Source organism: Talpa occidentalis, unplaced genomic scaffold, assembly GCF_014898055.3.
Source record: "Talpa occidentalis isolate TD23 unplaced genomic scaffold, MPIMG_talOcc4v2.1 talOcc4.16, whole genome shotgun sequence".
Taxonomy (NCBI): Eukaryota; Metazoa; Chordata; class Mammalia; order Eulipotyphla; family Talpidae; genus Talpa; species Talpa occidentalis.
Window position 1 is genome coordinate 72,126,013 of NW_023601653.1, and position 24,905 is coordinate 72,150,917.

The 24,905-nt window shown below is 47.5% G+C and overlaps 1 protein-coding gene across 4 annotated transcripts in view; it reads right to left on the bottom strand.

Annotated features, from left to right (window-relative positions):
- The window catches only part of PRMT8 (protein arginine methyltransferase 8), an 87,167-nt gene that overhangs the window by 54,875 nt on the left and 7,387 nt on the right, over positions 1–24,905 (bottom strand). The window contains exon 1 of one of the 4 annotated variants that reach the window (XM_037514532.1): positions 3,072–3,136. The exons of 2 other annotated variants lie outside the window; for them this stretch is intronic. In XM_037514532.1, coding sequence (XP_037370429.1) covers positions 3,072–3,086 — 15 coding nt within the window. In that variant the 5' untranslated portion in view covers positions 3,087–3,136. Of the gene's footprint in view, positions 1–2,039; positions 2,209–3,071; positions 3,137–24,905 lie in introns of those variants that run through there. One more of the 4 variants, XM_037514533.2, reaches the window with a different exon arrangement.

The following is a 24,905-nucleotide window of genomic DNA, read 5'->3' on the forward strand; positions in this document are numbered from 1 at the left end:
GCAAGGACAACCAAACCAAGACCACCTCAGTCTGGTGTTGCGTACCCAGAGAGATGTATGCTCTGGAAGCTGAGCTGTCAGTCACCTCTAACCTGAAGGGAAGCTCTGTGCATAGAGCTGACCCCAAACTTGACTCTATTTAATATGTTAAAAAGTGACAAAGCCCTAGCTGATCCAGGCATCCTGCATGGTCAAGGTCACGGGGCTCTCCTGTATCCCCTAGCTGCCATTCTGCTCTCACTCCAAGCTCCCATTTTCCATGGGGCTCCCTGAGTCTCTTTCCCCAGCAGACAACTCACACCATGTCTACACGGGCCACACTTTGCATTCATGAGACAGACGGAGTTGCGGATTTGCAGGCACCCAGCTCAGTAACCACAGGTCATGGGGACACAGAGGTGATGATGGCCCAGCCCCTGGTCCCAAAGGCTGTCTGCCCGGTCAGCCTCCTGCAGAAGGGACTTGTGCTCTGCCCATCAGCTGCTAGGTGTGGCCTGTCCCGGGGGGTAGAGTGGGGTGGGAACAGCAGTGACCCTTGATGCCTGGACACCCAGCTACCTGGGTGTTGCTTTTCTTTCCACAGATGCCTGCTGACCCTGTGTGCAGCAAGCTCCTGTGAAGAAGCAGACATATAGGAGTCCTCCAGGTCCCTGAGCAGGTGAGCAGGATGCTATGGAATGCAGCCATGTCTCTGGAAGCTATTAAAGATGATCCATCACAATGGATGGCCCTTGGGAGGGTTCTGGAAACTTGGCCTTTAGCTCAGCTACCTGGCCCTGGAAAGGTGGGAGGGAATGGGTCTTGGGGGAGGACAGTGAGTTCATCTGTCAAGTCAGAAGCTCCAACTCCATTTTAGGTCACAGAGACACTTCATTCAACCAGGCTGTGCACCTTGGCTGATACTGTGGTTAGCCCAACTCCATCCTGCCAGCCTTACCTCAGCCACTGCTCAGAGCCAAGCCCTCTGCCCAGAAATGGGTGGCAAAGCCTGCTCAGGAAAGCCGGCCCAGAAAGGAGCCCAGGCCAGGGGGCAGGGAGAGGGGCAACAGAAAACTCTTCAGTCAAGTAGGCACAGGTAGGCACCGCCCCGAGGAGTTGGAAAGGGAGCCAACTAATTGGCTCCAGTTTGTAGAAGGAAAAACCGAGGCCCACGTAAGGAAAGGCATTTGTTCAGGGTCACACAGGCAAATCTAGAACAGAACGTCCCAGGAAATCGGAAAGCGCTGGCGGGGGAGAGGAGAGAGGCCGTGAGAAGGGAAGCAGGGTGAAGGAGACAGGAAGGGGACAGGCAGGCGGGAGGGACAGAGAGAAGCCAGTGCTTTCCGCACCAGGCAGCTGAAGCTAACCCAAGCCCATTGGGCTATAAATGGCTTTCACTGGCACCAGCCCAAGCTGTAAAAACGATTTTCCTGAGAACAAGAGGCTCTACTGGAGGAGCCAAATCCTGTCTGTTCTCCAAATGTCAAGAGAGCTTTTTCTAACCTGAGTTGTCTGTCCTCCGCTGCAGCCTGCTGGCCGGAGAACCCGCGGAGGGAAAGAAAGGGGGCCGAGGGGGTGTGGGCACCGCGGGGGGAATGGAGGAGAGCTGGGGGAGAGCCCGGGAACAGGGGTGCTTCAGCCCAGGTTTCCCACATTTTCGCCCCCAGCTGCCTTTGCCCTCTTCCTATCCCCCTACTTTCACACTAACCCCCCTACACCCCAAGCATAAACACACCCTCCTCTCACCCTTTTGTCAGCCCCATGTTTACTCACAGGACTGTGATGTAACCTGTGCCCCAGGCAGTTAACTGGTAATCCCTCAGGTTAGCTCCTCCACCCCCGTCTGCCTTTGGGCAGAGACCAGAGCTTTACTGGAAAGGACCATCTAACGGTGGAGCATCAGACAGCAGCAATGCCTGCTCTGCCAGCAGCAATGCCTGCTCTGCCGGGCACTCTGACCCCTCCTTCCACCCAACATCTCACCACAAACACACCTTCCCTGTCTGCCTGTGCCAAAGGTGACTCCGGCTCTGGGGTCTTATCTACTCTCTTGCACCTACATGTCCTGTCATCTGGGCTGAAGGATGCACGCCAGAAAGGCATAGGAAGTCAGCCTCCTGGAAGGAAGCACTGCATTAAAGCAGTCCCCGCTCACTACTTCTTGCTTTGGGGGTCAGAGCCTGCGAGTCTGCAGCCTGCGAGAAAGGTCTAGAAGCTGCTGCTCCAACAAGACTGTGTTGTCTGCTTGTTCCTGGCCCTCCAGGGCCTCTTGGCTAGTTCATTTGTCAATAATCACCCCTATGCCCTCACAAAAGTTGGCTTTTTAAAGGCACAGACACTCTAGATCTCCCTGGGGCAAGACCAGACACTGGTGCACATCCCAGAGTGTCAGTTACTATTATCCACTGTCACCTTCTGTTTCGTGTCCCTGTCTAGGCCCCATGGCTGAGCCAAGGTGTGTAGAGGGGTCTAGGGTAAGACTTCTCAAAGTGTGGTCCCCAGACCACCAATGTCAGCATCACGGAAGAACTTGGAAGAAATGCAAATCCTTACGCCTTACTGCAAAACCACTGAATCAGGATCTCAGGGGTGGGGCCAGCCATCTGTCTTATAAGCCCCCCCACCTGATCTGATGCATCACAAAGTAGGAGAACCACTGGGCTCCGGGTGCATTTTCCACACTGTGCTCTACAGAATAGGTGCTCCTAGGGGCTGGGGTTCCATGGCCAGGGGAGCCTGGGCAGAGAAGCTACAGAGGCCTTTCTTTTTTTTTCTCGCTTTGGTGAGACGTGATTGACACATAGCATCTTGTAAGCTTCCGGTGTGCTGTGTTAATGATGTGACCCATGTATATACAGCAGGTCCATGACTAAAGGCTATATGGTTGGTCCATGAATAAAGTTATTTTATTCTCCCACATTTCATTATAACAGTAAGAGAAAAATGAGATCTTGGCTGACATTGAACGAAAAAGACATTATTTATACATCTGTTTTGCTTCAAGTCCCACTTTCTAAGAATCCATGGCAATGTTAAGTGAGGATATGCAAAGTATAAAGAGATTTTTAATCACAGTGCAAGTCCCCTCTTACCCTCAGGGGAGACATTCCAAGACCCAGTGGAGGTCTGGACAGCTGATGGACTGAGCCCTGGACATACTGTGTTTTCTCTGTCCGCTTGTGCCTGTGATCAAGTTTAATTTATAAGTTAGGCACAGTAAGAGATCAACAGCAATAACTAATAATAAAATAAGACAATTTTAACAATAAACCAAAAACAACATGTGAATGTTCACTTTCTCAAAATGTCTTATTAGATGCAATATTTTTCGATTTCAGTGAACAGCAGGTCACTGCAACCTCCGAGGGACAGATGGCAGCTAAGGGCGACCACTGTACTTTTAAGACTTTACTGTGCTAGTGTTAGGGGGAAATGATGCCCTGAGCTAATCCCACACAGGCTTTGTGGACCCCACCCCCACTCCAGACTAAAGCCATCAGGACATTGGGAAAGACAAATCCCGTCACCACCAAAGGGAGGGTGGCTGGGACATGAGGGTAGAGTTGGGCAGCCAGGTTGGGTATAAAAACCAAACACGTGGGCCTTGTGGGGCTCGCTTTCGCTCGCCTCCTGGCTTCACGGCTCCTGGCTCGCGGCCAGCTCTCAGAGTGCCATTTTGGGATCCTGATCGGCGGATCGGGTAGGACTCATTTAAAACTTTGTCTCCCACTTTTCTCCCTGAGCTGTACATTTCCTCATTTCCCCTTCCCTTGTAAATAAACCTTTTATTAACCTTTCGCGTGTGCCTGCAGTAGAGCATGGATAAGTCCTTTTAAGCGCGCGGGTGAGGACCCACAGTCAGGCACCCTGTTTTGTATCGGGATTGTTCTACAACACTAGGACAAATTGAATCTCCAAGGAGGAATTAGGGTGTCCAGTGCTACCAAAGTTATGGTCACAGCCACCCTTTTTTCCTGAGAGGTGGATAAACATCTCTAGAAATTAATGTTCTCAGGGGAAACATCTCTGGGAGGCTGATTTAGGACGGTGAGTGTTTTTCTGCTACAATGTACCTCATTCTCCTTGGGGTATCATTCCCCACCCCAGCCCAGTGGGCTGAGACCCCAGCAGCTGCATGTTTAACAAGCGCCCTGTTGAGGCCTGTGACATCCTGGTGCAACAGCACTGAATTCAGTAAAAGGACAGGGACTGGGTGTGAGCACCGCCACCTTCAGGCTGGGTGACCTTGGGCCAGTCCCTCAAGTGCTGCCATGACCAGGATCCTGGTTGGCTCAACTTACAAGGCCGTCCCCTGCAGCGGGACACCACATGCGGATGCTTCCCACCAGGCCCTGGCTGTGTGGTGCAACGGCCATGCCTGCTTCAAATCAAAATGGCAGAGCACCCACACACACCCCCTCCGTCTTGGGATCAGGAACTGCTGGGAAGGAATCTATTGGATTTGTTGGGCCTGACCTATTTTTTAAATAAACTGGGGCTGTTTTCCAGCCATTAGTCGCTTTTCTCCCAAGCCTCCACATATTAAATTCTCTTCTTATATCCTCAGATATTTTGGCTGTAAGAGATGTCAGGTTAATTGGATGCTTGGCTCCTGGCTCTTCCTCCTTAATGGGCTTTAAAAGCAGACTTCCCCATGCATTCCCTCCTCTTCCTCTCTCTTCCCTCCCCGAGGCGACAGGAGCCTCCTTCTCTGCTTTGACTTGAAGGAGGTCACGATGCATCGGCTTCTCTCTCCACTCTCCTGAATGGGCAGCTGTGCAGAGATACAGCAATCTCCTCTCACACCCAGACCTCTCCCAGAGTTGAACTCAGCACTAATCCCAGGTCTCAGCCAACCACCCCACAGAAGCTGGTCAGGGTTTGGGGTGGTCAGCGATGGATAGGGTATCAGACAGAGGTCACACAGACAGAGCACCTCTGGGCTCTCCCCCTTCCCAGGTCATCAAGCAAAATTTATTTTTCACTTTTTCTACCTCAGCTTCCTCTCCTGTCAAATGCCAACAATGGTGTATCCGCCTCTTTCACAGGTTTGCTGGCATGACTGGACCATGCTGAGCGTGCATACTCGGAGGACAGCTGAAGTGTGGCACAGGCCTACGAGACTTCCATCCATAACCATCTGACTCTGTGCCCAGATGCTATTTTGGGATGCTCACTGGGCTCTTGTCTGGCACTGGACACAGTGGCTTTGGCTGCCCTTAGCAGTCTGTTCTGCTGTCTGCCTGACCCTGATCCTCACCCTCAGCACTGTCCACTCTCCAGACTGCCCCTCCTTGTCTGATGTTTCCGAGTACTATGCAATCGCTCTCTTCAGGAACTTGGCCATCATGGAAAGCCAGTCCTTTTTTCTAGGCTCTGACACCTGTTTCTCCTACTCCTGTTCTGAACTCCCTTTGCATCTGCTGTTCAAAGTTACTGGTTATGTTGAGTCTTGTTTTGTTGGCAAATGGTCTCATGCAAATTGTCTCACAATTGTAGATGTTCCTTTTATAACCAAGAAGGAAATCCCTTCAGACCACTAACCAGGTATTATGTTTCGTTTTCCCTCAATGCTTGGCACAGAGCTGGCACTCAAAAAGATGTGTTGGGTACAGTATCCTTACACACCCACTGAGCCAATGCTGCCCCCCATAAATGTATTGTGAAAGCGGTGTGAAGGAAAAGCCTTCCCACCATGCAATCAGTGGAGAGGTGGCAGGAAAAAAGACAAAACTGAGGAGAATAATCATCAGACTCCTAAAAATACTCAACATTCTCTGGAGGGTTCAATGGCACTCCAAATGTCTTTACCAAGAAGTGTCTCATCTCCTAGGATTTCTAGGAGATGAAAATATAGAATGTATTTACTAAGCACCTATTATTCTATCCATACAGACTGCAAGTAGCTTCAAGTACAGATTAAAGTGTATTTTTTAGACATTTTTTCCAGTGTCTCTTCATACCCAAGTAGCACAATGCCAGAACAGCAGGTAATGACGTACTGGCTCAGAGAAGCTCACTGACTGGGCTTCAGAGCAGAGCTGTCAGGACACAGGAGAGCTGACCTCTCACACAGCGTCAGGCCCAGCAGTTGCCATCAAGCTAAGGGTTGTGAGTTACAAAGTCAGAAGTCAGAGAGAAATTCACAAGAGCCGGCCAAGATCACAGCCACACCAGCTCATTCCAGATTGTCATCTGGCTTCTATGAGCTCCTCTGGATTCTTTCCATCTATCAATAATTCTACCAAACTCATTTACTCCAAATAATGATATTTCCACCCCCAATCTTAACAGAAGCAAGTCACTCCTTTAATTGCAGATTTTGATGAGAAAATACTAGCCTTCCAAAGGGAATGGGGATGATGTCAACGGCCAGTAGTCCAGATCTACTCCAAAAGTGGCCTCAAATTAGCCAATGACATATTCTTGGAATCTGGAGATTTTCAAAGGACTCCCAGACAATTTTGATAATCAGTTTAAATGCTGGGCAAAATATAAGAAATAAGTTCTTGAGACATTGAACATCAGACAATGAAGAACAGTATCCCTGAGACTTGGCCAACAAACAAGGGGCAGCCTCTGATGGGTCAGCTTGCTGGCTGGCATGGGTATTCAGGCTGCAGTAGGAGCCAGTACCAGGCACAATCAGGAATCTCTGTTGGTGGAAGAGACAGAGGCAGGAATCAGGAGAGCAAGGAAATTAGGGTTGGCAAGGCAGAGTATTATGGGTAGAAGAGGGGACTTTGGAGATCTGGAGAGAGCCCACTGAGTCTTCAGCTGAGCCCCATCAAACCATGCATGTGAATAAACTACCCAAGGCCAGGGGTGAAACCACTGACAAGATCTGTGATATTCACACATGGCCAGGAATGGTTCTGGTGTCCTCAAGTCAGAACGGAAAACCTCATACTTCATGAATATTCAAAAGAGGCTAGATTTGCTTCAATGGTAGAAAATTAGCACTAGATTAAAGATTGATGTGATCTGACCAAAGAAATTTTAAATGTATGACATGAAAGGGACAAATTGTCCATGTAATTTAACTGTATCCCAGAACAAAACTTAGAAATACAAAAAATCCAGTTCCTAAAAAGGTCTGGGACACACAATGAATGAAATTCAGCCCAAAGTGACTAGCTTGCCTAGGCTGTGGAGAAATACTACTTACAATAAAGAAAAAAGCCCAGTCACTTGAAATCAACCCAGAAAGGACATAAATCATGTAATTAGTAGGCAAGGTCATTTAAATGTTATTGTAACTGTATTTCTTATATCAAAAAACTGGAGGAAAGATTAACTGTGTCAAAGAGAGATAAAGAGGATATAAAAGTGACCCAAATCCACCTTTTAGAGATAAATACAGTGGACGAGGTTAACAGCAGATGAGACATTACAGAAAAAAAAGATTAGTGAACTTGATAAAAAAAAAAAAAACTAAAAATATAACAAAGAGAAAAAAAGATTTTTAAAAATTTAAAGAAATATTGGAATGATAGAGATGTTGGATTTATTTTTAAAAAAATAATAAAAGTCACAAACATACAGATCCAGAGGGACTAACAAATTCCAAGGAAAGATGTATGACCAAAAAAATAAAAGGACACCAAGGTATATCGTAATCAAATTGCTTCAAAACACTGATAAACAGAAAATCTAAAAAATCTAAAAAGCAAGTGGGGGAGGGGGCGAGTAGGGGAGACGTGTTATACACAGAGAAACTGAAAGAGAATGACAGTCAACTTCTTATAACAAACAACACGTGGATAGGGAAGCAACATTTTTAAAGTTCAGAAAGGAAAAAATGAAAGACTGTTCATTTAGAATTCTATATCCAGCGAAAATATCTTTCAAAAACAAAGACATTTTGAGACATGCAAAAGTTGAAAGATTTCATCATCCCCAGGCCTACCCACATCAGGCACAAGGAAAATGATTCTGGATAGAAATCTCCATATGTCAAAATACAGTGCTCTGGAATGGTAGCCATATGGGTAAATATAAAAGACCTTTCCTTAATATTCAAATATCTTTCAAAGATCATTACCTGTTTAAATTTTAAAAATCATAGCAATATCTTATGGGATTTATAACATATGTGAGAATGAAATGTCTGAGAGCAATAGCACAAATACCGGAAGGTAAGGATGCCTACTGTAAGGTTCTTATAATATATGTGAGATACTCTAATATTATTGAAGTTAGCCTGTTTATATACATAAGCAATAAATGTATAAATATATAACATTATTATATATAAATGTATATTATATATAAATATATAATATATATATACTATATATAAACATATTTATATATAAATATATATATAAATTAAATTATATATATAAATATATATTTATATATATGTAAAACAAATGCTCCAGCAGTCACTTTATACAAACACAAAACATATATGATAAGCCAGCAAAGGAAATAAAATGGATTCCTGAAAATACTCAAATATTGCTCCCTCCCCCAGAAAGACTGAAAAAGATAACAGTAACAAAGAACAGATAAGTGACATAGAAACAAATAGCAAAAGGGTAGATTTTAACCCAAAAGTACCAGTAATTTTATTAAATATAAATGGTCTAAACACTGTCATTAAAAAGCAAAAATCATATTAGATTTCAAAAACAGCCATCTGCCACCCTTTTTGAAATCTACCTTTAACACAAAAAAGTAAGTTAAAGGAAAATGAGAAAAGATATATTATGTTAACTGTAATGAAAAGAAAGTTAAAGTAGCTCAATTCATATCAACCCAATAAGATTTCAGCATATCATATCAGGAAAAAGAAGATATTTTCACAATGGTATAAGGGTCACTTCATCAAGAAGACAGGAATTTCAAATGTGTATTCATGTAATAAAAAGAGTTGCAAAATATAGGAAGCAAAACTGATAGAACCAATGATCACAGAAATGCTAATCAAAACCCACTGAAATACCACTTCACACTCCACTAGGACGGCTAACAAATTATATACATATATATATATATAAATGTTGGCAATGATACAGAGAGATTTGAACTCCTGTGCACTCTTGGTGAGAATGTTAAATGGTGCAGCTGCTGAGGAAAACAGAATGGAGTCTCCTCAAAAAATTAAAAATAGAACTGCCATATGATCCAGCAATTCCAGTTCTAAGTATACCCTCAGAGGAGTGAAAGCAGCGCCTCAAAGAGGTTTTGTACATCCCTGTTCACCACCAGCCGAAAGCACGCTAGGTGTTTTATCAGTGGATGAGCAGATAATCAACATGTGTCATATATACCTACAATTGAATATTGTTCAGCTTTAAAGAAGAATGAAATTTTTTTAAGTTGTCAAATGTTTTTCTTTTATTAATTTCTAATTTTTTTTTACATTGCAGTGCATTTTTGTAGTATTTGATTCCTCCCCTTAGGTGTAGTCCCTGTAAATCTCCCACCACCACATCACTTGTGAACCATCACTATGGTCCCTTGCGCTCGCCACACCCTTGTTTTGATCCTTTTTTTTTCCCCCTCCCCTGCTTTCAGCCTCAGATCTATAATTGCCTACAAGATTTGTCTTTTTTTTTTTTTTTGACCCTTTGTTCGGTTTCCCTGTAACCCTAAAGAGGAATGAAATTGTGATACATGCAAGACATGAATGTACCTGAGGACATCATGCAAGTGAAATAAGCAAGTCACAAAAAGACAAATACTGTGCGATTCTGGAGTAGTCAAAATCACAGACACAGAAAATAGAATGGTGGTCACCAGCAACTGGGGGAGGGGCGGGTGGTGAAGAGGGGATTATTGCTTCATGGGTACAGAATTTCAGTTTTACAAAATGAAAAGAGTTCTCAGATGGATAGTGGTGATGGTTGCACAATATTATGAATGTATTTAATACCACTGAACTGTACACTTACAAATGATTTATAAAGCAAATGTTATATTATGTGTATTTGACATCAAGGAAAAAATATGGAGAAAATAACTGCAAGGTGAAATAGACAACAAGATTATTCTGGTGGTTTGAATACCCACTCAAGCGATCCTTGAACTTAAAAGTGATGAAATCTAAATGCAACATTTCCCTTTTTGTCTTTCCTGTCACTTCTAAAATCCCTGACTTGGGGCGCAGGGGAAGAAGCGCAGGCACACAGTAAACATTTACTTGTCAAATTAACACCTTAGTGTGAACTCAGTCAGCACGTCCCTTCACTCCTGAAAGGAAGAAGAAAGTACATTTTAATAATGATGGGAAAGAGGGAGAAGATACACCCAAGAAAGAGACCAGTTTACCGCGGAGTGTCTATGGGTCCTGGAGCCTGGAACATTGTGTCTGGAAGTGAAGGAAGACCAGGTGCCCAGAGGTCAGGAATCCAGCCCCTATTCCCCTGGTAATCTGTGGTTCTAAACTGTTATCCCCAAACTCCTTTATCCTGCATTTACCTATAAGACCTGGTAACTTCTTTGTTTTTTTTGAAAGATTTTTTTTTTAGATTTATTTATTTATTTATACAAGCACTGGGTACAGTCAGAAGCTCGGGAGGGTGAGAGAATCCAACAGAGCCAGAGCGGGGAGCAGAGCAGGCAGAAGGACCGAAGTACACTGCTGAGGGGAGCAGCCAGGCGGCAGGAGAGGTCTGCGCGCCATGTGGGACCCTCCTCGGGTGGCCGGGGATCAGCCGGGGATCGAACCAGCACTAGAGAGGCCGCAGGCAGCTTCGCAACCCAGCGCTCAACCGTTGGGCCACCGGGGAGGCCCCAAGACCTTGTAACTTTTAAGTGCATCCTGCTATTTGACCCCGTCCTGCCTTAGAGACCCCAAAACTTGTCCCCACCCAGGGGCTTTGCATGGGTCGTCCCCCTTGTGCTTGAACGTTCACTCACTCCATTCAGGCCTTTGTTCAAATGTCACCTTTGCACAGCGGCCTTTCTAGACTATCTACAAACTCCTCCACCTCCGTCACTTTCTAGTCCCTTAGCTGCTTTCACGTTCTTTAGGATTCTTATCTGACACGCGTACACATATTTGTTGATGTGTATCTTTGCCATAAAATGAAAGTTCCCTACATGCAGGAAGCACCAGACTCTTCACCCTATCATCTCAGCTTATAAAGTGTGTCTGACACCAAATGGGTGCTCAATATTTATTGAAAGCATGAATGAATGAACAAATAAACAAATGAATGATACCCTTAAAGGGAGGCAGGGGAGAATGTGCAGAGAAAAGAGCTGAAAAGCTCAGTAAGGAAGCAACTGGGGGTCATCCTCTGTCCCACACAAGCAGCTCCACCCCTGAGGGCCCTCAGGGCACACGGGTGCCGGAAGGGTAATCGCCACCCCTTCACCTTGACTCCTGCCCCACTCTGTGCTGGTCCTGAGATGCTCCCCAATGTGAATGGCCAGTTCTGCCCTGATTTCTTTCAGAAAGAGGCTGACCCCCTCCTGAGCCCAGGCAAGCTGAGGTAGCTTTATCCAGGATGCCAAAGTATGAGCTGGAGCGGCCACAGTCCTTACAGATAAAGTCTAAATTCACCAGCAAGACTTCCCAGAACCCCACACCCCACCAGAATCTGACCGCGGCCTATTCCCCAGTTTCCCTCACTGATCTAGCCCTGTGCCCTTCTCCTGGTCTCGGCACCTGCTGTTGCTCTACCTAAATTTGACAGCTCCTCCCTCCCTATTGCCGCCCACCTGCCCAAATGCACACCTGGACAACTCCAATAAGCCTCCAAGGAGGTGTCATTGCTAAGAGCAAGTTCACATTGATCGCCTTCCCCCACCAAATTTAACTCCCTCCTGATGAAATCAGTTGCAGAACATGCAACCTGCCTCTTAGAGAAAGAGACGTTTCAGCAAATGAAGGATCCTGGCTAGGATCCCTCCTCTAAGGGTGGCCTTCTCGGCTTGCTCACAGAGGGTCCCAAGACCTCTCGTGAAGCATGCTGGGACTTCCCTTCTGTGGGCCTCACAGGCCCCTCCCACCCGAGGGTCAGGAAATTCCCTCTCCCGTGAGACTACAGGAGACCCTCCAACAACAGCTTAGATTTCATTTCCAAATAAAAGCAAGTACGTGTGGTTTGACGTGCTCAGCAGTGTCAAGGGATGGCGGGGACCGGAGCATGCCACCTTCAGGGATGTGCCTTTTCCTCTTTTCTTCCTGCAGTGCAGTTCTTAGGAAATACTGAGGTTTTACCGTAAATTGGAAGTCTCTTTTCCCCCAACACCCCCTGCCTGCAGGTGTTCTCTCGGCTCCGCTCTAAGTGCTGCGTCCTGTCTGACTCCCCGCCTGAAGGGGAAGCACTTCAAAAGCAAGGACTGTTTCTTACTATTGGCTTCATCCCCAGGGCTCATCATAACGCGTGGCCAGGGGCTGGCACACGGCACAATCTCACTAAACACCTGTGGGAGGAAGAGCTGATGCAATGGCTAGATGGATGGATGGACAGACAGCCCTGAACAGGAGACCGAGACTCGAGGAAGCCAGCCCACCCCAGGCCTCTGATATCAGCAAATGGCACCTTGCAGGGCTTCCTCTGGCCTGGGCAGGATTGCCAGGCCCCCAGATGCCTCTCCAGAACTCGGTTTTCCCTTCCATTCCCCTGCCGTGTTACCAGTGCCGGGGCTCACAGGTGATCTCAACTCCATTTGGTCTGACTTTGACGGGCAAGCCAGGTCTGCATTTCCGAATCCACCTAGCACAGGCGAGCGCCCCGCAACCAGCACCCAGCAGTGCAAAGTCCACCGCAGCCGCCAGGAGCGACCAGGTCCTAGGGTCTCAGTGCATTTCTACTATTCTTTCCTTTGATCCTCACACCCGTTTTTGGAAGAAAAGAGAGACAAGTGTCACTTTATAAATACGGTAAATAAGGTCCAGTGAAAATAAATAACTGGTTGAAGGTCATGGAGTTAGAAACGGGAAGAACACGGAGCTACGTCCAGAAGCAGCTACCGCCCATATTTTAACACAGACTCAGGAGATCTTGCCACTCCGAGGCCCTCACGGGCAGCTGGCAAATCACCACAGCCCCTGCCAAAGCAGTTCCCTGTTAAAGTCATTCCTTTCAGGCCCCCTGGTGTTGTGCTCTGGACTCCCTGATGGACTGTGCCATTTTCCCAACTGGACGCAAATACTTGGACTGCTCTTGATTGTCCCACCCTGAAGCCCATCTCCAAAGAGCTGATTTGCAAAATTATCTTGAAGAGGACGTTTCAAATTGGGCTTTGATGAAGGGCACAGGGAGATCCTCAGGCCAGAGCAAGGTGGTGAGGAAAGGCCCATGCTCTTCTTCCTAGTCCCACCTCACCATGTGTTCCCCCGAGTCAACCTTTGCCCTTCCTGGCCTTGGGTTTCCATCTGCAGAAAGAGAAAGGGACTGGATTCAATACTATGGAGCCCAGGGGCCAAGCAGGTGACGTGAAGGAGGGGAATGAGTGGGTGTAGGTGATGACACCCACTTTGGGTAAGCAGGGGCACTAATGGCGGAGGCAGATGGACAGCTCCTCTAAGAGCTAGCCCGTGTCCTTTGTCCAACCAGAAACCTCTCAGTTTTAAAATGCTGGCCTCTATGGGGTCAAATGAAGCTTCTCTGGTGGGTTTGGCCCACTTCCTTCCATTTTCACTGCTGTGTTCATGCCTGGGGAACTGAGACACAAGAAAAGGATATCACTAAAAGACAAACCCAGGGCAAATAGGGACATGGCCTGAGCATACAGCCATGAGGAAAACCTGGGCTTCTGGTGATCACAATCACCAAACCAAAGAATAGAACACAGAAAGTCCAAAGCCAAGGGCAGTGCGTGCCGGCTGAAGGCAGCTGTCTCCCAGAGCAGACCAGACAATGGCATCCAGCATGCAGGCTCAGCCACACCAGGCTCAGCGGGCACAGAGGGGGTCAATCGCACTCAAGGAAAGTGATATGTGTGTAGATATTTGTTCCAAGTGTAGGAGTTCCGTGTGGAGCAGTGGTTCTTAACCTTGGAAAGGTGCTTGGAGATCATCAGTGCTCAATGAGTATCAGCCCACCAGTCGTTTTTGTTTGTAAAAGTAGCTCAGAGCATGTTACATTGGCAGCAGGTAAGACTGGTCACAAGGGAACTTCACAATGCCTCTGGGTGTAGGGGGAACGAAGGGTGAAGTTACTAGAACCCAGAGATAGTGAGGGCTCTGTGGAGAGGAGTGTGCGAGAGTTCAGTGCAGGGAAAGAGCCAGTTGACAATGACGCCACAGGAAAGGAACTAAGGGAAAAACTACTCAGACTTCACTGCCCTTCTTTCTTTGACTTGCTGATGCTCCTATTGATATGCCCTTCTTGGAACTCAATCAGTCAGAAGCTTGGGAGGCTGTTGCTAAAGTTCATACAGTTTGGCTTTCCAGGGCAGAGAGCAGGGTGGAAACGGGAAGTGGAGAGAGAACCGAATGAGAGGGACAAATGCAAGATACCAGCACACTTAGAAATGGGCCCCCTGACATCATCTAGTCTACACCCTTGCCTTGAGGGAAATGACCCCTAATCCAGCTGTTATTGGTGATGACCAGTGAAAGAGCTGATGGGCTTAGAAGGTTCCAAGGGCTTGGATAAGCAACTGCTCTTCGGTTTTCACATCTTGCAGCCTAAAGCACCAACCACATCCCAACATCACTCTGGTCCCTGGCATTCTTGCTGAGAACGAAGAGCCCAAGGGACCTGATTCCAGAAGCAGCCAGGGCACTGACATTGAGCCAACCAGGCACCAGCCTCTGAGGAAACTGAACTCTTTGGCTTTCTGTAGGGGACAAGAGACACCTTGCAGGGGACAGAAGCGGCAGGATGAATTTATTTAGACTAGAAAATAAGCATGGCAAACAACCACCATGGCACAATTAGAGCCTAGCTTTGGCTCTTACACCAGTTTTCTGACCTTGACAAAGTGCCTCTTCTCAGAGCTTCCCTCTCCAAAAGACAGTCACAGGCCCTTCTGCCCATTTGCTCACCCGGCTCCTCCTCCTCCTTCAGGATTTGGGGCCTAGAAAAGGATCCTAAGTCACAGCAGGCTCCTTGGAGGAAATCACTGGCACAGTACCTAATATAATTGTGATTATTCATTATCTAAAATTGGACAGGACGAAGTACTGCAAAATAATATGCTTCAGGGAATGAATCTGCCGAGGCAATGAACTGAATTAAAATCATTGCTATTAAACATTTGCCCAAGACTGATAGATCTGTGGATCTGATGCTCTGTTTACTCATCTACTGGTTCTCATCACCAGACCCTTATAGGAACTGCCACAGCAGCCTTCCCAAACGGTTATGGAAAGTGACATGAAAGGGGCAAGTGGCCAACTTTTCAAAAAGATCCAGGTACAAGGAAGTCTAGAGGATATGCCAGGGAGTTAACATGGAAAGAGAAGCTAGTATGCATGCTGAAATACAGTGTATTCTCTAAAAACTACCAGTGGAAGAGCAGAATTGATCCAGAAAGGACCTCACCATGTCACATGGGCCCATCTTGTCTTCAGGTAAGATTTTTTTTTTAATTTATTTATTTATACATACAAGAACTGAGGTACAGGTCTGAAGTGCGGGGAGTGAGAGGATTCACCAGAGACAGAGTGGGGAACAGAACAGGCAGACTGACTGAAATAAAGTCACTGCTGAGGGGAGCAGCAGGTGAGGCAGGAGAGGTCTGCCACGCCATGTGGGTAGCTCCCTGGCTGGCCGGGGATCGAATTCATGCTGCAGAGGCTGCAGATAGCTTCACAGTGCTGTGCTTAACCCCTTGAGCCACCAGGGAGGCTCTTAGGGTAAGATATTACTAACCACACCCAAAGAGTCGAAGGGACTTACTGGGGTCACCAGCCAGACACTCAGCCTAAATATAAAATCCTTGCTCCCCCTAAAATAAAAGAAAAACTGCACTAGGAGTTACGTGTTAGACAGGCGCATACTATATTTGGCTTAGGAGTCAGAGATCTACAAGAAAGCTACCAGAACTCCCAAAACCAAGCCCATTTTGTCACCAGGGAAAGTGGAAGAAGAGGGCATGAAAGCCCACACTAGAGCTTCTTGGGAGAGCTGGGAGGTGTGGAGGCGAGGACAGGTCACATAAGGAGTGACCAAGATGCCTCCTATGGCTTCAGCCACTTCTCAGCTACTCCCTAGTATGATCCTTTTCCTTCTTTCTCTCACGGGATTCTGCTGAATGGAAAATGCAGAGCAATGGAGAACCTCAAACTGACTCTTAGATTTGCAGGGCTCTCAAGCCAAAGACAGGCTCACAAAAGACCTCTCAGTAGTAAACACACTGCAGAGCCTGCATTTTCACCCAGGACTCCTGAACGCCATGAATCTCATCCTGAAATCATTGAATACCCAAGGTCAAATGAGAGAGAGAAGGGTGATCCTTGGTGTTAACTCACAAAGCCAACCAGCTGCAGAATAATCACCCCACACAGCTCCTCTGAGTAAGCAGCCTCTACCCATGATTCATTCAGGCACTCATCCACTCATTCACCCAACATCTACTGAGGTGCTCTGGAGCCCAGCCATTGTGCTGCAGCCAGAGGAAGGCACTGGCAGCAGCAAGGAGCCAGCTGCAGGGGTCCAGCCAGGAGATGAGGCCGGTCTGACCTCAGGCGGGGTGGGCAAAGAGGAGGCGGAAGCAGGTGACATTAAGAAAGCAGAATTATCTAGGGTTCGGGAATGGAGTGAGCAAGGAGGACCTCTAGTATGATTCTTGATTTCTGGCTGGAGTGAAGGCGAGTGTGGAGTGTCCTCCCTGGAGACAGGCATTTCAGAGAAGGAGCAGGAGCATAAGTTTGGAGGAAAGATGCGGGCCTCGGCTTAGGTCGTGTTGAATGGAAAGTGTTTGCTGAACACTGAGGAAGAGCATCCCAGCCCCAAGGGCAGTTCTGGATGTCACACGATGTGGAAGAAGTAGCGATGACACAGGGACAGGAAGCCAGGACAGCATCATTAAAAGGTGGGCAAGGAAGAAGTATACCCAGGAGGGCTTGAGAGAGGACAGAGATGTAGGAGAGGCAGGAACAAGTAGGGATTAGATGCCCAAAGAGGAGAGGTTCTCTAGAGAAATGCCATTGCTTGCTCAGATGAGATGAGCCCAAGGAAGGCAGGTGGGCTGGGCAAGAGGGTGGCAGAGGATAACTGCAGCACTGGCCATAGCATACCGTCCTCCAAGACCCCCAGTGTGGGGCTCGGCTGCTGGCACCAGCCACAGTACCCAAAGGAATACTACATTCCGGGTGAGGCCTGCATCCTGGGACATGAGCCAGCTCTTTAGAAATAATGGTCCTGCCCTGCACCCAGGCGAAGACAAAGAAGGACGACTAACAGATTTGAAGTTTAAATCTCCCCTTGTTTTTTCACTCTACCCTTGTGTACCCCCAGAATAGAGCAGATGTCGGAAGAGGGCCATGCACCAGTTGCCTTGCGGAGCGGGTATTAAAGGAGAGGCTGCCGACACTGGCTTCTCGTCAACATCTAGCCTGTGGAGGCCAGAGCCAAGGAGCTGGGGCTGCCTCCCCTGCCAGATGAATAGGAAGCCCTGCATGGTCTCTCCTGCCTGTCCACGACACAACCATTGCTCTTAGTAGCCTAGAAGCCCAGGCCTGAGAAACAGAACAGAGGAGACCGAGTCACAGAGGAAGAGCACAGGTGAAGCACAGGCTCCTGGGGGAAGGTCCGGTCATCCTGCAAGCTGCCTGGCCTGTGTCCTTTGTTCAAATCAGGACCTCAAAAGAGGTCGGCTCCCCACCAAGCTGAAGCACAGACTGACCATCCCGTCTTGCTTTCCCCCAAACCTCTACTTTCTGTGCCATTTGCCATCCAGGGAGGAAAACATCTCCAGCTTTCAACAGCATGAAGTTAGCAGACATGTATGAGTGTGTCTGGAAGGGGAAGCATGTAGAGGGTGGGGATGAGCTTCTCTCCAGCTCCACCAGCAACTCCAGCAGCAGGGTAGATGGGCACAGAGGGGCATGGTAGGCACTAGACACAGCAAGCGTGTCACTCAAAGTGTAAGACTGGCCCTCCCTTTTCTAAATGTTTTTATGCCGATTATCTCCATTTATTTAAGGGGCACCCCATCAAGTGGGATAGATTAGGATCATCTTACCCTTTGTCCACATGGATGCCTGAGTTATGGAGGGCAGGCAGCAGCCCACTCAGGGGCATAGATTCTGCCTCTGGGTTCTCGACTCTTCCTATGCTACCTGGTGTCAGCTGAGGGCCTGAGTAACTAAAGTGAATAATCAATGGAGTCTGGGGCTCAGGACAGAGCACAATAGTCCTTGTAGAGCATGTGGAATCCATTCCAGAAGCAGGGGATGGGCCAAAGGAACTGGAAGTCTCTGGATCCCTATTGCTGAGCCAGGGCTGCAAGAAGAGAGAGAGAAGCATACGCTTGGCAGAGCTCAAGTCTCCAAGAAAAGCCACCAGGACATGACCTGTGGACCAAGCCTGGGGCTCTGCAGTGCTGACACCCCAAGACCTTGTTGGGGTTTCTGGCACTTCCTGGAATATGGAACATCTTACTTTCAACCTTGTAAGTAGAGAAGTGAATGGCAGTGCGAGACCAAGACAATGGAGAATAAAGGGGCCCTGAGGGCCTGCGCTCAGGAACCAGAGTCTCAGAGCAGCTCAGATCCCGTGTCTGGGGTCTTACCGACACCTCTCTTTCTGCTCAGATGAGCCAATGAGGATGCATTCATACTGCGGAAAAATATATCCCTTTGGTACTGGAGAAAAACATATTTGTAGATCCAAACTCCAAATTCCCTTGCTTCAAAGTGAGGTTTTCAAGGAAGCCTCCACGGTGTCCCTACCTCCTTGCTGCTGCCAAGTGCAGGGAATTCCCACTGCCCCAGGCAAAGCTCTGACTCCCAGCCTTTTTAGATTGACTTAATTTGTTCAGGAGGGTATTACACTTAGACTCTCATTTAGCCAATGATCTCTTACTTAGCTTAGAGTCAGGTGGATGGCAGTTATGACCTTGGAGAGTTGCTGTGATGGTGGGGTCCCCTGTGTGACTGACAGTCTCAATCCATATACTAGGAAGGGAGTGATAGATACTCATGGAAACACTTGCATCCAGAGAACATTCTCCAGTCAGTAAAGATACCCACAGCAACAATCGTTCAGTAAAAAATGTTTTTAAACCTCTGATAGGTATCAGGTACTAAGGTTAGTATTGGGATTTGATGGTGAACAGTACAGACAAAGCCCCTATTCTCACAAAGTTTATGGTGGACTTATAGACAAGAAAATTGGCCAACACTCTCCCATGACAGAGGATATACAGGATCACATATGAGGGAAAACTAACCGAGACATGGGTAAGGGGATATAGTGTCCAGGAAGCCTTCCTGGAAGAGGGGGCAATTAAGCTGATACGAGAAGGAAGAGCAGGAGGTACCCAAATGCTGACAAGAGTGAAGCAGTTGAACATACAGTTGGGGCATTTAAGAAATGAAGGTAGAAAAGTGTGCAGGGAGTTGATCATGCAAAACTTTACAAATCATGATAAGGAGGGCAGTCATTTCCCTAATGATAATGGAAAAGTCACTGAATGGGTTTAAGGAGGCAAGATGGATCATCAGATTTCCACATTACAGTGTATGTTCATGATAGGAGAATAGATCAGAACAAGGAAAGGGGAAGGGTGCAGCGAGCTTACTACAACGATCCGGGCAAGAGGTGGGGCCTGTGAACTAGGACAACAAATGCAGAACCAGAAATAGGACAAATTCAAGACAAAGAAGACAAATCCTTGATGTTAGAGTCTGGATTTTGGTGACATCAGACTAGAAAGATGAGGATCATGGGAAGCAGGTGGATTGGTGGGAGGAAATGATAGGCCAGAGGGTATCTGATGAATCTGATGTACCATGATTTCTCTGAATGGAGATGCCCTTTATGCAGCCAGATATCTGGGTCCAAGTTCAGAAGAGAAGTTTGGGCTGTAGCTCAGTCTGAGAATCATCAGCACATAAACTAGTAATGGAGTCAAGAGAGGGAATGGGCTGACCTGGAAAAGTTGTGGAGAATAAGAAGAGGGAGACCCAGGACTCAGCCTGAAGGAACCACAGCCCCCAAGCCCTGAAATACATGTTGCACATTAGCCACAGAGTTAGGGGTGCATCACCTCCCTGCCCCTGAACCTCAGATCTATCTGTACAAGACCGTCCCTCAACCTTCCCCCACTTGGCCTCATCCCAAATGTGTGCCACATATGACACACTCCCCAGGTTGCGTCATCAGACCCTGTGTCTAGCACACAAGCTCCAGGCTAGTAATTGGTTTATACCTTAGGTATCAAACGTAGCCCTTACTTTTCAATTATTCACATTAAGCCACTTGGCTTTGACAAAAGACTTATATGAGCACCTACTTTCACTAACCAAAATATACCCAAAGAGGACCTTTGTTTAACTACAAAAGGTGAGAAGTGAAAACGGAGTTCAGCATTTGTTTTGCAGCAGCCTTTCTGGAAACCGTGAGAATGCTGAGTGACCAGGGTAGTCCGCCAAGCCTTCCCCCAGAACTGCCTTATGCAGGCTGCATGTTTATTACAGCCTTTCTGCTTTTATGATATGCTGGAGTGAGTTTAGGTTGTATATGTTATTTGGAAGGTTATTTGGGAAGATGCTCAAAAACTTACCCATTTACCATAAATAAATGGTAGTTGTTTCTTCACTTTATGCCATTCTGATTTAGGAAAGTTTGCAAAGGAACATTCTACTTTCAGGTGGCAGGGGAAACCTTTTTACCTATTAGGAGCTGCAAACTACATATGATAAATATGGAAGTGTATGAGCATGATGGACCCATAGTCTCAGATGTTCACACACACCCCCTCGCAGAAACACACCCTCATGTCCCACAGTCAGCACTGGGTCATTTAGAGTTACTCACGCTGAACACAAGAAGTGACTGTCCCCACTTTGAACTATACATTTCTCCCTAAAACCAAAACAAACCTGGGCCAATAAGCCTGAATTTTAGCAGAAGGAAAAAGAAGAAAACATTTGTCCAAATTTTTTCACTTCTTATCCTTTGATCAAATTTAATCCTCCTGGTTACCCTACAAAAATGGGTTTTATAATTCCACAAGCACAAAATGAGACTCAGATCCAGGCCTGACTCCAAACCTGTCCCCTACAAGGTCCTGGAACAACAACTCTTCCTCTGGAGAAGGAAGGGCAGGGAGAGGTTCTGACGTAGGGAGCGGCATGGTATACATGTGCTAGACAGGTCTGGTTCCTTCCTCCATTCAATAAGTATTCGTCAGTTCCCTACGATGGACCTCAAGGATAGAGTTGAGCCAACGCACATTAATGAGAATGCTCCTTAATTAGGATCCGTCTACACTCCTCATGGGCTGTAATCATTTTGTGGGGCTCTGATTGAGCCGCCTTGAGAGCAGCTGTCATAACTGCTTGTCAGGGAGAGATGAAGTCCTTGAATTTAACGCATCTGTGGGAATTGCAGTCTTTCATTTTCCGGCAGGCCCAGCCTTCAAAGGCCACCACTTTACTTTACTTCCGCTAACAAGAGATTATCTTTCACAATAGAGCTACAAATGGGGCCCTAATTGATGAATTTGCTAATAGCCATTCCCTTTATAGTGGCATTAGTCCAATTTGGTCTTAAGCTGCCTCACCTCGGGTCAGCCCCCCATGCAGTGGATATGTTCTACTGGAATTGTGGCCATCAGGATGGGGAGTTGAAGTCAGTAATTAAACAACCAATTTGCCTGTAAGCCTCGGCAATAGGCTTCTCTCTCTCCCCTCCCCTCGTGCCTCAGCTTCTCCCAGTAGTAAGACCGGGGACATTCACCAATCAAGCCAGTAATCAGCAAAGTGGGAGTTGTGGCTAGGATGGTGACATTGGTGTATATCACCAGTAAAGGCCCTTTAGTTGTCTGTTTCCCTTCGGGACACCCTTAGATAAGCCCAGATTACAGACACAGAGAAGTCTGGGGGCTCGGCTCTTCCCTCAGGAGGGAACCTAACCCGTTTCTGTCACATAGTTAGGGATTTGGTGACATTTGTGTTTCATGGGGTGGGCCATGGGTTGGGCTAGGCAGTGGGTCACAAGAACCCACCCCTCCCAGAACTGGGGCACTTCACACGTGGGCAAGTGACAAGGGGGCACTGGCTTCAGCTGGCTTCCAGGCTCTGGCTGACTGGCCGGAGAATGACTAGCTCCAATGACCCAAGTGAAGAGGCCTCCTGGGCTCTAGCTAGGCAGGTATTGACTCCATCCAGCAAGTTACCAATAATGGCCCTTAGTCATCTTCTCCCCCTTTGGGACACCCCTGGATAAGCCCTGATTACAAACAATAACTCATCTTTCTTGAGCATTTACCATGTGCCTCACGTGAAATAACTTGTTTAATCCCCATAACAACTCAATGGGGAAGTTCTATTACCATTTCATAGATGATGAAGCCGAGGGTGGCTGGTTCAGTGACTTGTGCAAGCTCATGAGCAGCAGAGCTGAGAGCTGAGTCCAGAGGGGCCTGTCCCAGGCCCCCTCACACAGAACTACCTCAGACCAAGGCGGTGGCCACCTAGTTTCATTGCACCAAGAAACGCCTTATCCCTCCTGCCCACAGAAAGAGCCCTCCAGACAAGCTGGACACGCGCTCTCAAGTCTATCACTGAACTGATTGACAAAGCCAATCCCCTAGGAGGACAAGGTTGGGACACAATCTCCAAGCGGCTCGAGGCCCTCCCCCACGGGTGGCTGTGTGTCCTTCCCGATCTGGGAGGCTTCCAGTGAGTGGGAGCTGGGGGAGTGTGAAGATGAACACACACTTGTGTCAAGGATGGGGATACAAGCGCGGCCCAAGTCGGCAGAAGAGCACGCTCCTACTCAGAGCCTTGCAACCCTGAGGCTCACGGTGTTGTTGGTCAAGGTAATCAAGTAGGGCAAGCTTCTCCTTCTTCAACTGCAAAATGAGAATAAGAAGAGTTGTTTGTAATGGGTTGTGTAATTAGATAAGGCAATGCTTACGAAGCACGTGCCTCACGCATAATGAGGACAATAAAGTGGTAGCTCTGGTTATAATTGTTGCTGCTGCTCAAGGGAAGAAGGCCTGGCAAAGACTCTGAAAATCCAGGGTGCATGGTAGGCAGCTGAGGCAGCAGCAGGGAGAGACTTGAAGGAGAGGCAGACGACGTTCATCGACCTTGCAACTGTTCTGAGGTCTGCTTAGATAGCCATTTGCAACTCAGACCTGTTATGTGTGGGCTGATGTTGTGGCTAGAATCAAGCCCCCCAAAATGTGTGTTGAAGTCCTAACACTTGCTACTTATGAGTATGATCTCATTTGGAAATAAGATCTTTAAGGATGTTGAGATGAGGTCATAGTGGACTGGGGGTGGGACCAATGTCCTTATTATAAGAAGGAAAGATACAGAAACACACAAAAGGAGACCTATGGGGGCAACATGCAGTGATGTATCCACAGTCACCTACCACTGAGCCATGTTCTTGTCCACCACAAGCTGCACCTACGACTGACCTTGGTCCCAACAGCCCTGGTCTGGAGTGGGCACCACCATGTGGGTGTGTGTGATGACACTCTACTGTGTTCACCCAGCAACAAAACAGCCTCACGATGCATTTCTTTGAACTTATCCAGTCTTGGCAACTTAAGATTGCCCAAGCCAAAGGAACAAATACCCTAAGACCCTCCAGAAGAAACCAGCCCTGCCCACACTGCAGACTCTGAATTATTTTCTGTTATCTTATCTCCCAGTTTGTGGTAGCTTGTCACAGAAGCCCTAGAAAATGAATACAGGTGATAAAACTACAAAGATAAATTTTAAAACAAAGTATCTGCCCTGAAGTCTTTACTCGTGGGTGTAGCTTACAAGGCTCCTTTCAAGTTAGACAAGAGCAGGACTCCTGACGGCCCTGGGCAACAGGCATACATCCCGAGGCATGACCAGGAATGCCCAGGGGCTGGTGACTGCCCCGCTTTGTGCCCCAGGGACTGATCAGTGGAAGGTCTTGTTAAAAAGATTGGAGCCACGGGTAGGAGCCGGGTATACATGTTTTGGACTCACCCGCCCTAAAGCCCAAAATCCAGTGTTTAGTTTGACCCTCGCTTCTCTGTCAATAAAAATGTTAGGATCTTGCTCTTGGGGGGATCCTGCATCGAGCAGCTTGCTTGCTACAGCCTGCTCCATAGCCCCCGTTTCTTTTCTTTATCACTGCGGTGTTGCTGATGCAACTTTGACTATACACTTCATCCCAAGAAAGAAGCTGGATGAGAGTCCAGCTGGATGAGAGTCCAGGCTTAAGAGGGATGGCCTTGGGCCTCCCGTGATGGTGCAGGCAGTTGAGCATCGCACTGTGAAGCTGTCTGCAGCCTCTGCAGTGGCTGGCAAGCGTCCCACATGGCGCAGCAGACCTCTCCTGTCGTGCCCACTGCTCCCCTCAGCAGTGTATTTCGTCAGTCTGCCTGTTCTGATTCCCGCTCTGTCTCTGGTGAATCCTCTCACCCTCCTGCATATCTGGCCTTTACCCCAGTTCTTGAATAAACAAACAAACAAACAAACAAATATTTTTTTTTTTTTTTTAAAGAGGGGTGGCCTTGCTCCAGTTCCCACAGAGGTGCCTTCACTGGATGAGTATCTAGGAGCGCAGGCACAGGGACATCGCAAACATGTGGGAACGTGCGACGGGTTATTCCAGGCCCCTCCCATGCATGGGTCACAGCATGAGGACTATGACAGTGAGGCTGGCAAGACGCTGATGGAAGCAGGAGAAGACTGTCTGGGGATGAGGGGGAGAGGGAAGTTGGAGCTGATGTTCTTTCCTAGGTTTACACCAAAACACTGTTCCTCTTTTACGTCTGCATTCTTCTTCTTCATTCCTCAGATTTTATCCTGACCCCACTCTTCACAGCCTGGTGGATTGGAACTATCA